Source organism: Vombatus ursinus, unplaced genomic scaffold (assembly GCF_900497805.2).
Source record: "Vombatus ursinus unplaced genomic scaffold, bare-nosed wombat genome assembly UNPS02007284.1, whole genome shotgun sequence".
NCBI classification, from domain to species: Eukaryota; Metazoa; Chordata; class Mammalia; order Diprotodontia; family Vombatidae; genus Vombatus; species Vombatus ursinus.
The window spans coordinates 22863326-22878652 of record NW_020947062.1 but is presented as its reverse complement, the minus strand read 5'-3'; the positions used below and the strand labels follow the sequence as shown (position 1 = coordinate 22878652).

General features: G+C 34.7%; 1 protein-coding gene across 1 annotated transcript; it reads left to right on the top strand.

Annotated features, from left to right (window-relative positions):
- Window positions 1–6748: 6748 nt before the first annotated feature.
- LOC114033659 (leukocyte cell-derived chemotaxin-2-like) lies at window positions 6749–13232 on the top strand. Its single transcript, XM_027849307.1, has 4 exons — window positions 6749–7025; window positions 8690–8789; window positions 10348–10490; window positions 12801–13232. The coding sequence occupies exons 1-4, from the start codon at window positions 6980–6982 to the stop codon at window positions 12965–12967; spliced, it is 456 nt and encodes a 151-aa protein (XP_027705108.1). The 5' UTR covers window positions 6749–6979; the 3' UTR covers window positions 12968–13232.
- Window positions 13233–15327: the final 2095 nt, after the last annotated feature.

Genomic DNA, 15327 nt, shown 5'->3' with positions numbered 1-15327 from the left:
AATATTTTGCTGTGGTGTGGCTACTGCATGTGCTATAGCTTCTTGGAGCTACAGATGAGAGTTGGGTGAAACAGGTAGACACCAAAGATGGAGTAGCCCTGAAAAGAGCTCATTCTACAGCCCTTACACCAGAGGTACTAGTCCTCCCTGAACATTCATACACCCCTGAGAGTATATACTGTTTCACTGGAGGTACACCAATATATTATATCATTCTTAATCATCCCTGTTACATTACATAAATTAATTTTGAATTATTTGAAGGTTTCTATTATAAAGCATATTTTTATGAAATTTTCCCATCATTAATGATAGTAAATTAGTATAATGTTTTGTAGCTTAATTATGTAACTTGCCACCCGCCATTATTATTTTATTAGCTCCATTAATTTTCTTTGGTTGAGATGACTGAATCTTGTAAATATATTCTTACAAAGATTTTTTTATTTTTCCTTTCAATTGTTAATTCCTCCAGTTATTATTGCAATTGCCCAGATTTACATGATATATTAATCTGCTAAAAGTGGCCATTCTTATATTATGTTTATTTTTAGTAGTAACGTTCTTAATATTTCTCCACTTCATATTATATTAGCTCTTGAATTAAGGTTAAATACTTTTCACTGAGTTCAGGAAAAATTCTATGATTTCTATTCTTTTTGTGTTTAGCATAAATCCTTCACCTTTCTGTATGGATAGCATATTTTACCATTGGTCCCCTGCAATCATGAAGGGTCATTGTATTAATCATGATTCTTATGGCCTTCAAAGTTATTTCTTTTTTTTTTTTTTTGCTTTGAATAGTATTTTATTTTTTCCCACAATTACATATCAAGAAAAATTTTTAGCATTTATTTTAAAAATGTTTTGAGTTCCAAATTTTTCTCTCTCTCCTCCTCTCTTCTGAAAATGGTAGGCAGTTTGATACAGTTTATACATACACTATCATATAAAATATGTTTCCACATTTGTCCCAGTTGTGAAAGAAGAAACAGATCAAAAGAAAAAAAAATAAAAAAGAATAAAGTAAGTGAAAAAAATGTGCTTTGACCTGCATTCAGAGTCCATCAGTTCTTTATCTGGATATGGATAGTATTTTCCTTCATGAGTCCTTTGTACTAGTATTAGATCATTGTGTTGCTGAGAAAAGCTGAGTTATTCAAAGTTGATCATCACACAATGTTGCTGATGTTGTGTAGTGTTTTCCTTGTTCTGCTCACTTCACTCAGCATCAGTTTGTACAAGTCTTTCCAGATTGTTCTGAAATGTGTCTGTTCACCATTTCATATTGCACATTAGTATTTCATTACATTCATATAGCACAGTTTGTTCAGCCATTCTCCGCTTGATGGGTATCCCCTTAGTCTCCAATATTTTGCTACCTTGAAAAGGGTTGCTATAAATATTTTTGTACATGTTGGTTCTTTTCCTTTTTTATGATCTCTTTGGGATACAAACCTAGTAGTGGTATTGCTGGATCAAGGGGTATGCACAGTTTGATGGCCCTTTGGGCATAGTTCCAAATTGTTCTCCAGAATGGTTGGATCAGTTCTCAACTCTACCAACCATACATTAGTGTCACAATTTTCCCATATCCTCTCCAACATTTATCATTTTTCCTTTTTTGTCATGTTAGCCAATCTGATTAGTGTGAAATGGTATTTCAGAATTGTTTTAATTTGCATTTCTCTTATCAAAAATTATTTAGAGCACTTCTTCACATGCCTATATATGTATCTTTCAATTCCCTCATCTAAAAACAGCCTGTTCATATCCGTTGACCATTTATCAATTGGGTAATGGCTTGATTTCTCTTAAATTTAACTCAGTTCTCTATTTGAGAAATGAGGCCTATATCAGAGAGACACTTGCTAAAATGATTATTTCCCAGCTTTCTGCTTCCCTTCTAATCTTGGTTGTATTGGTTTTGTTTATACAAAAGCTTTTCAATTTAATATCATTGAAATGATCTAGTCTATGTTTCATAATGGTATCTCTTATTTTTTCCCTTCCCATAGATCTGATGGGTAGACCATTCCTTACTCTTCAAATTTGATTGCTTCTTTGTCTATGGTATCCTTTAGCAAGATGTAGCTTCCTTTCTCATCTCCTCCAATCAGGTCCATTTTTGCCTCTATCCTGTCTGAGATAAGGACTGCCACATCTACCCCCTTCACCCCAGTTGATGCACAATAGTGTGCATCTCTCTGCCTCAAGTGTGTTTCCTGCAAACAACATATGGTAGGATCCTGGCCTCTGATCTATTCTGCCATCTGCCCCAATTCCATCTCATTCACATTCACTGCCATGATAACTACCTGCATCTTTCCCTCCATCCTACTCCTTTCTTTTCCATTTAGCTAATTGTGCTCTTTAAGGAGTAGTTTTCTTCCATGGATTTTAGTATCTCCTTTTCCATTTGGCCAATTCTACTTTTTAAGTAGTTTTCCAAGTTGTTGACTCTTTTTTCATAATTCTCTTGCATCACTCTCATTTCTTTTCCCCATTATTCTTTTACTTCTCTTATATGATTTTTAAGCTCCTTTTTGAGCTCTTCCATGAATTTTTTCTGGTCTTGAAACCACGTCCCATTTTACTTTGGGGTTTTGCCCATAGGTGTTTTGACCTTGTTATCCTTTTCTGAGTTTGTGTCTTTGTCTTCTCGTCACCATAATAACTTTCTACAGTCAGATTCTTTGTTTTATTGTTGTTGCTGTTGTTGTTGTTTTCTCATATGCTTTTTGTGGCTTTTTTCCTCTTTTAAATTTGATCTCTGCTCCCAGGGTGGAAGGGGGCTCTGCCTCAGGCTTCTTATGCCAGGGACTGCAGGCTCTGGCTGTTTACCTGGTGCTGCACTGATGTTGCCCTGAGGCCCATGGAGGACTCTTGTGTCTGGTGCAGTGTTGAGGTGATAGGGGTGGCTGATACTTCTGGAGGAGTGTCTGGCAGCTTACCTGGTGCTGAGCTGAGGTCCTAGTGTTGATGTCTGGTGTGCGCTGAGGCCAAGTGGGGTTTTTCTGTGTTTCCCTGAGGCTACACTGAAGCACAGGGAGGTCTGACCCCTGGGACAATAATGAAACACCTGGAAGTCTGGCCACTAGAGGATGCCCACTTGCCTATCTGGGGTTGCAGCAAACTATATGGTGGTTCTTGGAGCTAGAATCTGCAAGTTCCCCTGGCTACGCTAAGACCCGTGGGATGGATCCTGGTGTTGGTGTTTGATGGTTCCACTGCACTGGGGCTTAGGATCTCCCACTAGTTTGCTGAGGTGGGGCTTACTACTGGTTTGTTGGGACACTTCCTGTCCTGGAATGCACTCCCCTTTTATCCAAGTGAGATGGACCTTTCTTCCTAATGCTCCAAGTCTCCTGGGCTAAAAGACCACTCTACCCCATCTTTCTGCTGGCTCCACTGTCCAGGGATTTGTTCTGCAGTGGTATTTTATGGTTGTTTGGAGGTAAATATGTGAAAACTACAGTGATTTACTACTTACTCCACCATCTTGTCTCCCAGAAGTCCAACGTTATTTCTTTTGACAATGTTGCTATTGTTTAAATTATTCAATGGGTTCTGCTCATGTCACACATCAATTTATATGTTTTCAAAATTGTTCATTTTTATGATATTGACATAGTTCAAGTTGTTCTAGTTCTACTCATTTCATTCTCCATAGTTCATACAAGTCTATACATGACTTTTTTCTATTTTCTCATTTGTTACAGCACAATAGTATTCTGTCATACCCATAAACCACAAATTAATCAGCCATTCCTCAATTGATGCACATCTCATTCAACAGTTTTGTTTGTTTCTTTGTTTCCAGGACAAAAAGAGATGCTATAAATATTTTTGTACATGTAGGACCTTTTCCTCTTTATCTGATCTTTTTGGGGATAGAATAAATAGTAATGGTTTATATAAGTCAAAGGCTATGCACTATTTGGTGACTAACTGCATTTATATCTTAGAATCTGGAGGACTTCTTCTCTCTTTTACCTGTGAGACCAGAGAGTTGAAGGAGAAGGTGAGTGAAGATGCTGAGAGAGTATGAAATTGTAAAGCAGGGGTATCAAATACATGATCCATGGGCCACATTGTGACTGATAAGACTCCCAGTATGAACCAGGTTAAAATGTAATTGAGAAATATTTAACAAAATGAGAAATATTTAACAAAAATAAATAAAAATACAATAGAACATAAATAACGTTGATATGTGATTTTCTAAGTCAATAAGCAGCCCCAGAGATGAAGGTTAGCAGTCCTTATTTCTATTTGAGTTTGACACCAATGTTGTAAAGGATAGGAGATGAGGGAGTTTGCGACAGATCTTTCAGAATACCAAAGGAGGTTGTTTTGTCTTATGATAGATGAAAAATTACAATTATTCTATCTTAAATTTAATCTTATTTAACTCAATTAATTTGAACAATTACAGGCCACTTGGCCTATAATTTCAGGTTCACTGGATAAATTTTCTCCATAATAAAGCAAAAAAGCAATATAGGGCAATGAAAAGAAAGCAGGACTAGAAATTAGAAAAACCTGGGTTTTAGTCTCACTTTTGACACATACTAACATATAATAGCTGTGTGATGCCAAGTGACAACCTCTCAGGACTCCAAATGACTGTCCAATCCTATAAACTGCAGAATAGTTACCACTTTGAACTGGTAGAGGAAATTTTCTCATTGAGAACTTCCCACAAGGCTTCTAGAATTTTCTTTTCGATTTTTTGTCACAACAGAGAGGGAGCTGAGGGGTTTCTGTTTGTTTGTTTGTTTTTGGTTAATTTTATTTTCTATGATAAGTAACTTGGTTACCAAGTTTGTTTAATTTGTAAATATATTCATTTTAAAAATTAAATACAGACCTGAAAAGTAGAGTGTTAAGTGAAAAGTGGTACAAAATTTAGAAATCTATTTCCTCCTAACTTAAATCATAAAATGGAAGCACGTCTCCATAAAAAAAGTTTTTGTCAAAAAAAAACCCAATAAAATTATGCTAAGCAAAACAACAAGGAAGTTCAAATAACATTTTAAAATTTTTCTTTTCAATTGATTTTTAAACATTCATTTTTTAAAATTTTGAGTTCCAAATTTTACCCCTCCCTCTACCACCTCCCCTAACCTGTGAAAAGGCAAACAATATTACACTCATTATACATGTGAAGTTACACAAATCATATTTCCATATTAGCCATGCTGCAAAAAAGCAATAAAAGTAAAGAAAATGAAAAAATATGCTTTAATCAGATTCCATCAATTGTCTCTCTGGAGGTAAATAACATTTTCATCATGGGTCCTTTGGAATACTTTTGGATCATCATCTTGATCAGATTAGCTAAGTCTTTCACAGTTTATCATCATTACAATATTACTGTTACTATGTACAATGTTCTCCTAGTTCTGCTCATTTCACTTTACATCAATTCATTTAAGTTTTCCCAGGTTTTTCTTGAAACTATCACCTTCATCATTTTTTTTTGTGGGGCAATTGGGGTTAAGTGATTTGCCCAGAGTCACACAGCTAGTTGAGTGTTATGTGTCTGAGGCTAGATTTGAACTCAGGTCCTCCTGACTCCAAGGCTGGTGCTCTAGCCGCTGTGCCACCTAGCTGTCCCTATCTTCATCATTTCTTATAGTATAATAGTATTCCATTACATTTATATACCACAACTTATTCAGCCATTTTCTAATTGACAAGAATCCTCTTAGTTTTCAATTCTTTGCCAACACAAAAACAGCTGCTATAAATATTTTTGTACATATAGGTCCTTTTCCCTTTTCGTTGATGTCTTTGGCAAACAGACCACTATTTAATACCACTACTAACTGGTATTGAAAATAACATATTTAAAGGGCAAATGTCATAAAATAATCTTAGTATTTAAATTATTTGTAAAGCACAGCTAAAACAGAACAGAAATTCAAGTTATGAATCTATGCAGGCTGTGAAAAGCAGCAGCATGATGATAACCTATATCAGATTGCTTGCCATCTTGGGGAGAGAAGATAAAAGGAAAGGAAGGAGAAAAAATTTGGAACTCAAAATCTTATAAAAATGAATGTTGAAACTTATCTTTACATGTGATTGGAAAAAATAAAATACTCTTTACCAAAAAAAAAAAAAGAAGAAGAAGAAGAAGAGAAAAGTAGCATGATGTAGAGAAGACAGCACTAAACTTGGAGTCAGGAAGACCTGGGTTTAAATACTACTTCTAGCCCTTAATAACTGTGTAACTATGGCCAAATCCATTTAACATTTCAAAACCTCAATATGCTTGTCTGTAAAATGGGGATAACAATAGACTTACCATATAGGATTCCTGTGAGAATTAAAAGAGATAATGCATGTAAAATAATTGTCAAATGTTAAAGAACTTTGTAAAAGTTAGCTATTATTATTATATGGAAGAGAAAGGAAGGAAAGAAAACAATGTGGAAAGCTTGAAATGATTAATTCTTTCCTCCAAACAACATGTAGAATTGCAAGGAAAGTCAGCAGTTCACCAAATAATATAACAAATATATAAATATATTTCTACAGACAGAACTTTGGCCATTCATTTGTTCTAATTGATCTCCATAACTCCATGTCAATATGCCCTTCACCTTTGTGAACCATTTGCTAATGTTTAGATTTTATGCTTTTTTTTTTGTTTCTTTCTCTGCCAAGTCTCTTCCCCAAACAAATTTTTTTATCATGTTCTCTAAGTGAATCAAATAGCCACTTGTAGCCTAGAAGGATTTCACTTTAGACGTTCTCTCACACACTCACATGCTCTTTCTTTTTTCTCTCACCCTGCCTTCCAAACATTTTGTGTCTCTGACTAAATTAGTGCTTAAAAGCAACACCAATCTGTACTTTTGAGGCTAAAGTGGCTGAAAAACATTACTTCCTTCTCTCTTGACTATCACTCAGAAAGAGAGAAGTATTCTGGCATAAGCAGCAACACCAGCAAAGGAGAAGTAACAAAATGTTGTCATTCAAGGCACTGATCTTGGCTGTTTTGATTTCAACTGGTAAGTCCAAATGACAATTTCAGGAACTTGCTTCATATTTTCAAAATGCGTTTTATTGTTTTTCTTCTTCAATCACAGAGACAGCCACAACCAGGCTACTTAATAATGACAGCTTAGTGATACATGAATTTCATCCACAAGTTAGATCTTTAAGGAGGAAAAGGGTATGTGGAAGTAACAGAAAATCCCTTTTATTTATCTTGAACTCAAAGGAAACAATTGGGAATCAGTGATTTTTTAAATTTTGTTTCAAGAAAAGTTTTTTCAACCAACATTTTAAATTTATTTTTGAAAAATCACTAGTGCTGACTAATGTGCATTAAGGTAACAGTGGTGTCACAGTTGGAAAGATTAATCACTAACTTTGCAATTCATCTCTTTTATGTGGTTTAACTTTAAAAGCAAACTATCTAATTATCTAAATTGTGTTTTTTTTTAAATTATCAATGTTGTCTCACTGAGTGTCATTGCGCTGGTATCAGAGTCAGGAAGACCTGGATCTAAATCTACCTTCTGTCACATACAGGCTATATGACCCTGGCCAAAACACCTAAGCTCTAAACGGCTCAGTGAACTTTCCAAAATTCTAAGTTTCAGAAAAGGTGCCAATCTGCACTGGTAGAATTTTTTTTTTTAACTGAAGTTTAATGAAATCACAGATCCCAGTTTAAAAAAAACAGAGCCTTCTCAGGATCTTAACTAGCATTGGCTCTGTGATATGACTCGCAAAATTCAATTTCATCTGTTACTATCAGATTATCTTTATTTCTTTCAATATCATATGTATCATGGGGGACATGACTTTGATTATATCACTTACTCTCAGACCAATCCCAGCCTTGGACAATCTAGACAAAGGATCTACCTTTTACCCAAACCTAAGCAGAACACAATAAACCAGAATTCACCAATATTAAATTCTTTGTAAAGTTTTTCTAGTTGGTTGGGCAGATAAGATGGTCCAGGTAGATAAAATTTTGGACAAGGTCAAAGATTTCCTTGAAAGATGGACTTAGAATGAGGAAGTGGGAAAGAAAAAAAAAACCTGGATCTTCCCAATAGTAAATGGTTATTAACATAAGAGAGAAATAATCATTTCTCTTGCCAAGCTCGTGTTTGTGGCTTCCATGACATAATCTATCCATCTCATCTTCTGACATCCCCTTCTTCTTTTGCCTTCAATCTTTCCCAACATCAGGGTCTTTTCTAATGAGTCCTTTCTTCTCATTATGTGGCCAAACTATTTAACCTTCCATTTCAGCTTCAGTATTTGTCCTTCTAATGAATAATCTGAATTAATTTCTTTAACTATTTTGACTGATTTGATCTCCTTACAGTCCTAGAGAGTCTCAAAAGTTTTCCCCAGAGCCATAGTTCAAGAGCTTCAATTCTATGGTGCTCAACTTTCTTCATGGTCCAACTTTCATAACCATACAGCACTATTTGAAATACCATAGCTTTGACTTTAAAGAATTTGTTGGCAAGTTGATCTCTCTGATTTTTAGTATGTTGTCCATATTTTCCATAGTTTTTTTCTCCCAAGGAGCAAGCATATTCTAATTCCATGGCTGAAATCACTATCTACACTTATTTTTGAGCCCAAGAGCCCAAGAAAGGAATGTCCTAATCAAAGAAAATAAATGTCTCATTTCACTCCTTTTCAGCATTGGCAGGACAATGGAATAGCATATGTGCTGGGAATCCTTCTAATATTATCAGGAGCTGTGATAGACATGGATGTGGACACTTTGGTGCCTCTAGGAGGTATGGTCTGCCAGATTTGCAATAAATATTAAGTCCTCAGCTCTACCTTCATGCTGTCTTCACCCTTCATTTCCACAAGATTGTTTTGTTTAGTTCCATTTTTAGGAAGTTATTGGACTCTTAGGTAATACTAAGAAATGTAGCTACCTGTATTGTTGATCCTGGGGCAAGTTTCAAGAGCTATGATGCCCAGACCAGACGCAAAATTTGGATTAGGATAAAGGAAATGACAAAGAAATAGGTGTCAACTCTCTTGAGTAGCTGAGTACACCCTAGTTATAAGACTGGAGGTTTATTCTTCTACATCAAGTATTTACTCATATGGATATTTTATTCATAATGATCTATATTATAAACTTAAGAATATCAGCTATACTATTGACTTAATTTGGACAAAGAAAGTTTCAAGCCATATATTCTTGTGAATTTTCTCTAATGCACTAGGGCTCACAAGGATTAGCATTTCTTGGTATCCAGTTTGCTATACATCAAGTCATCTGTCTAGTCACATCCACTACCCCCAGGTAAATTAAGGCAACAGCTCATTTATCTGACAACCTTAACTATATATAACTTATTTAAATACCAGAAAGGAAGGAGGAAAAATCTCATAAACAGCCAAGGCAGTTGTTATAAATTTTATGCACTTTTCCAGGAGACCTCTTCCAGCCTTTACTTGGAACCAACTTATATATATATTTTGCAAAAATAATAAAGACAGTGCCTGTTGAACTGTTTTTCAATTTATTGCTGGTTAAAAACATTAATTTTGAAAAGGTAAAGGAAGGCATGATACTAACAGTCTTTCAATGAAAAGAATAAAAATTTATATACAATTATAGCAATTTGAAGCCATTTGGTTAAATAGAAAAGTCATATATCTCTTGAGTACCATTGTCTTCTTACAGTAGAAAGGTGGGCACAGTAGATAGAGTGCCAGGCCTAGAGTCAAGGAAACATGAAGTCAAATCCAGCTTCTGACATGTACCAGCTGTGTGATCCTGGGTAAGTCACTTAACCCCATTTGCCTGAGTTTCCTCATCTGTAAAATGGGCTGGAGAAGGAAATGGCAAACCCCTCCAAGAAACCCCAAAAAGGGATCACAAAGAGTCAGACACAGCTGAAAATGACTAAACAACAACATAAATGGCACTCACAATGACTCTAAGTCATTAAGAAAAGGTTAAATTATAGTTAATTGCCTTTAAGAAGAGAGTTCTGATATGTTTACAGTAAAAAGAGTTTCAGGCCTTAAAGAGATAAACTTCAGTTATTTGGAAAATTAACTTATGTTAAATACCTTCACAAATGCTAGAAATGTGAAGTGCTACTCTGTATAATTACACCATCAGTCATCTTCCTTCTTCCTCACCATGGCTACCAATGCCTTCAGAAGGGGTCAAAAATGAGCAAATCAAAGTGAGGAAATGCAAGATGTAGGAATATACCAGGAATGTATTTTCTATGACACACTAGTCAGTGGGCTAATTAACAGTGCGATTTCATTAGTATGACTTGGCCACAAACCATGTATTTATTCTTATCTTTGTTCCAAAAGCCAAAGAACGCACAATGGAGTGGATGTAGAATGTACAGATGGATCAACTGTGTATGCTCCTTTCACTGGAAAGATTATTCGTCAAGTGAAACCTTATAACAATAATAATGCAATTAATAATGGCGTACTGATGTCTGGAGGAGGTAAGTATGCCAAAGCACTAACTTAGAAGATATTTTTTTTATTATTTTTTTTTTGCTTAGGCAGTCGGGGTTAAGTGACTTGCCCAGGGTCACACAGCTAGCAAGTGTCAAGTGTTTGGTCTGAGGCCGGATTTGAACTCAGGTCCTCCTGACTTCAGGGCCGGTACTCTATCCACTGCACCACCTAGCTAACCCAAAAGATATTTTTCCTTTAGGAGACTAGAGCTGTTGCTGGAAATGAATTTCAAATTGTTACATGTTGCCCTAGAAAGTAAAACTGGGACCAGTGGTCGGTAATTAGAGAGACATACTTAGTTCCAATATAAGGAAAACATTTCCTGACAACAAAAAGCATCCAAAGTGGATAGGGTTAGGGTTAGATATATATTAACTTCTACTGCAGAGAAGTGGAGGTTATATGACCACATCTCAGGAATACAGCAGAAGGGTTTCCTGCCCAGGTGTGGGTTAAATTGCAGGGTCTCTGAGGTTACTTCAAACTCTGATATTCTATGGTTTTATTTATTTCAGAGTGTATGCCATAGCTATACTTAGAGGGTTCACATCAAGGACCTTTGATATTATTGATATGGGACTTCTAGTGACGCGCATTGCAACTTCTTTACAAAGTCACAGTTTACTTTAGAGTTTCATTGACCAAAAATTTCCCCACTCCAAGGCCAAACTGGATACTCGGTACTTAGATAAGCAGGACCTCAACTGACAGACAAACAATCCATCACTAGCCCCATATTTAAAGTCTTTCTAGCTAGAGCTTCTATTTTTTAGGCCTAAGCCTTGAAGACACAGGTTCACTTTCATGTTATAAAGAGAGTAGATTTTTAGTAGAAGTGAGTTTGCTGCTTTTTGCAAATGATAAAATCTATGATGTAAATATATAAAATAAAATACATAGGATACTAAGACTCCTAGAAATCAACTGGTTTTATGTTCTTTCTTTGTTCATTTTCTTTAACATAATCTGCAAATGAGCATGGTACATTTTATTGGGTGAGTAGCTTTGCATAGTGGAAAGAGTCAAGAAAGATGTGGATTTTTGTCATGGCTCTTCTGTTTCTTTCCTGTATTACCTTGAGTAAGCCATTTCACTTTCTCTGCATCTCAATTTCCTCATGTGTTAAATAAAGATGATATATGCCTTACTTAGTTCACTATTATGAGAATCAATGAAAGCCAGTATTTGAAAGCATTTCATAATTTGTAAAGTACTAAAAAAATTTTCAAGCTATTATTTTCATTCTGGATTGTTGCAAAATAGGTGATTATTTTTTCCTTAGAAATGATGTCTATTAATTATATATGCATAAGGAGCACTTTTAGCGATCATAACTGTAACCTTAATATTTTGAAAGGTTTAATAAAACTCTCAAATTTAAAATGTTAATGTCTCTACAAGAACTGCATGGGTCTCCAAGACTTTCAGGTTTTCTTTGACTACAACAAACATACAGAGCTAACTAAGTATGGTCTGAAGGTTCATCCCTTTCTTAATACACTAAAACTTGTTTTAATCATTTTTATGGAATTTTTTAAATGAGCCATACACTTCTCTGCCCTCCTAAAATAGAATATACTGAGCTGAATTTATCTCTTTTTGATAATTCATTAAAAAATATTCATTATGAATGAATTGTAACATTGATATCCTCAGCCCCACACAACTGGCCTTTTTTTTTTTAAATGAGTATTCTCTATTCCCCTACAGTAATAGAACAATGAATGCACCTACCTATAGCGACCTCAGATCTACTTCTAATTACTACTTAGGATCACAGAATCATAGATTGATATCTGAATGGACCTTAGGTCACTGAGACCAACCTGTCATTTTACAGCTAAGGAATCTGAGGCCTACAGATGTTATATGACTTTTGCAAGTCATATTGTAAATCCAAGTCCTGCAAAACTGCAAAACCGTACTCATTCCAATGGACTGTGGCTTTTGCTGACTTTTAGACTTCTTGATCTCTCCCTATACCCCTCCTCCAAGGATTTTTTACCACTCTTTCATGAGGCACCCCAATTTTAAGCTATTTCAAGGTCTTTTAGCTGGAATCCAATGAATTAATGTTCACTAACTATCTCTCTGGTAATGAATTATAGAATTTTTCTAGAAGTTGAAGTCAGACTCAAAGGTCTATGGTTGATAAATAATTGTGCTTTAGTTCTACCTCAAAGTGTCCCAAATTTCAGGGTAGGGTGTGGGGAACAGATCCAACTCAGTGTACTGTGTAATCTCGTTGAATCTTTAAAATTGAGTAATTTAAATCTTCTTATTTTTTTTTTTAGGTTTCTGTGTCAAAATATTCTACATAAAACCAATTAAATATAATGGTTCTATCAAAAAGGGAGAGAAACTAGGAGTTCTATTGCCTATGCAGAGGGTTTATCCTGGTATCCAGTCACATATACACATCCAGAATTGTGACCTGAGTGATCCTACTGGTTATTTGTAAATGGAAAGATGAAGACAATTTTTTTTAACAACAGCAGCAGCTTATTAAACTTTTTCCCCTGCAATCTATTTGCTTTTCACTGAACTCGTGGTCATATAAGAAGCTGGTCATAGTGCATCAACATTTTGTTCACTTGATGTTGTTAGGGAAGCCTTTTTTTTTTTTTTCTATACTTTCTATCCTATTTGTTTGCCACTAATGGGATTTTGGGTACCTTTCCTTTACTCTTTTTAATTTTTTTCTAAGGCATATCTGAAATAAATAAATTCACCACACTTTATCTGTTGTGAATTTTTATCAAATTGGAAATAGGATTTTCATTTGAACTGTATTGCATGTTGTAATGGATATTACATGACCTGTATTTATTCTTTGTCCCATCCCCCAAGTTTCCACCCTTTAGTATAATTACTGTCACCACGAAAAAACTTTTATTTGCCCCTTATCAATGCACTTGATAAAAAAAAGATAGACCAAAGATTCCTTAGATTAAATTAATGGACAATTGCATCTCTGATTATTAACATGTAGAATAAAAACAGGAAACAAACTTTCTAACCAAAGCAACTCTTGGTTACTCTAGTTCAGGGGTGGGGAACCTACAGCCTCAAGGCCACATGTGGCCCTCTAGGTCCTCAAGTGTGGCCCTTTGAGTGAATCCAAACTTCACAGACCAGGGGATTTATAGATGCATAAGCAACACTGGGAAACTGTTCAACTGAATAAATTGAATTTATCCTAGATAAGAACCCCTTCTCTGCTCTGAATAGGCCCCCGCTATGGCCAAGTAAACTCTGTTAGAGGGATTATGAGTTTCATTTTGTTCCAGTTTTGAACTTAAACACCCAGGGGATGAGACTGTCAGGCCCAAACAATACTACTTCCTTGGAACAAAATGGGTTGTTTTAATTGGCATTTCTCTTATCAGTGATTTGAAGCATTTTTATATTATTGTTGGTTACTTGCCTTTCTTCTTTTAAGGTATGTCTGTTCATAACCATTTTTCTATTGGGTCAATTTCACTTATTTGAGAGATGTTAGACTTTTATTATAAAAACTTGCTGCAAAGATTTTTCCCCCAGTTAACTGTTTCCTTTCTGATTCTAATTACACTGACTTAGTTTGTGATTTTATGTGCAATTTTATGTGATTTTATGTGATTTTATGGGCCTTTTGGAGCGTGCCCAGGTCACCTAACATGGAGGCTCCCCTAAGGAGGCTTACCTGGGCATCCTCAGATCTCTCCCCAACCACATGGATAGGTTTTTATCATTTATTTAGTTAAGAGGTTTTCCCCTATCTATAGTTACAAAAAAGAATTTCTTTCCCTGCTCCTCCTATTTGTTTATATATATATATATATAGATAGATATAGATATATATACACACACACACACACACACACACACACACACACACACATATATGTTTATCTCTATCCATTTGGAGCATATTATGGTATATGGTGATTTAAACTTCTTTCTGACAGTCTGCTTTCCAATTTCTCAATAGTTTTTGTTGAGTCCCCACTATTTGCTATTCTTGGATTTGTCAAACATTCTGATACTATATTTGATTGTTTCTGAGTCTTGTATACATTACCTACTACACTGATTAATCTTTTTGTCTTTCAACCAGTAGTTTTGATGATTATTCCTTTGTAGCATAGTTTGAGATCTGGTACTACCTGTACCCTATTATTTCCTTTTAAGAATTTTACTTTTGATTCTTAACCTCCCCTCCATCCAGATGAATTTTTATATTTTTCTATAAACTAGAAAAACTTTGAAGATTTGGTTATAGATATGACACTAAATCTGTAAGTTAATTTAGCAAGTATTGTCATTTTTGCCATTTGATATGTTCTAAAAATGATCAATTTCCAATTATATTTCCAATTATGTCAGCCCTTATTTCTATAAAAAAGTGTTTTAGGTGTATTTATATAATTCTTATGTGTATTGATAAATAAATTCCCAAATATTTTTTAATATTCTGTAGTATTTCTGAATAAAATTTTTTTCATCTTCTTCCTTCTGATTTTTGTTGAGAATATATAAAAAGGCTGATGATTTTGTGCATTTATTTTGTATGTTGCTACTTTGTTGAAATTATTAATTTCTATATCAGTTTAGTTGATTCTTTAGGTTTCTCTAAATTAATCATCATATCATCTGCAAAAAGAGATAATTTAATTTTTTATTTTCATATGCTCACTCCTTCAAAATCTTTTTCTTGGTTTAGATGCTATTTACCATGGTAAATAATGGACAATCTATTACTATTCATTTTAGTGTTTTTAATATAAAAATAATATTTTTGTAGAAATATTTTCCCACATCATTGATGTAGTTTTTATT

Bases quoted from the DNA above. Each gene is read 5' to 3' on its own strand.
- LOC114033659 (XM_027849307.1), top strand. From the start codon at position 6,980: ATGTTGTCATTCAAGGCACTGATCTTGGCTGTTTTGATTTCAACTG. The intron at 8,790-10,347 runs GTATGGTCTGCC...TTGTTCCAAAAG, and splicing joins CACTTTGGTGCCTCTAGGAG to CCAAAGAACGCACAATGGAG. The intron at 10,491-12,800 runs GTAAGTATGCCA...TTTTTTTTTTAG, and splicing joins CGTACTGATGTCTGGAGGAG to GTTTCTGTGTCAAAATATTC.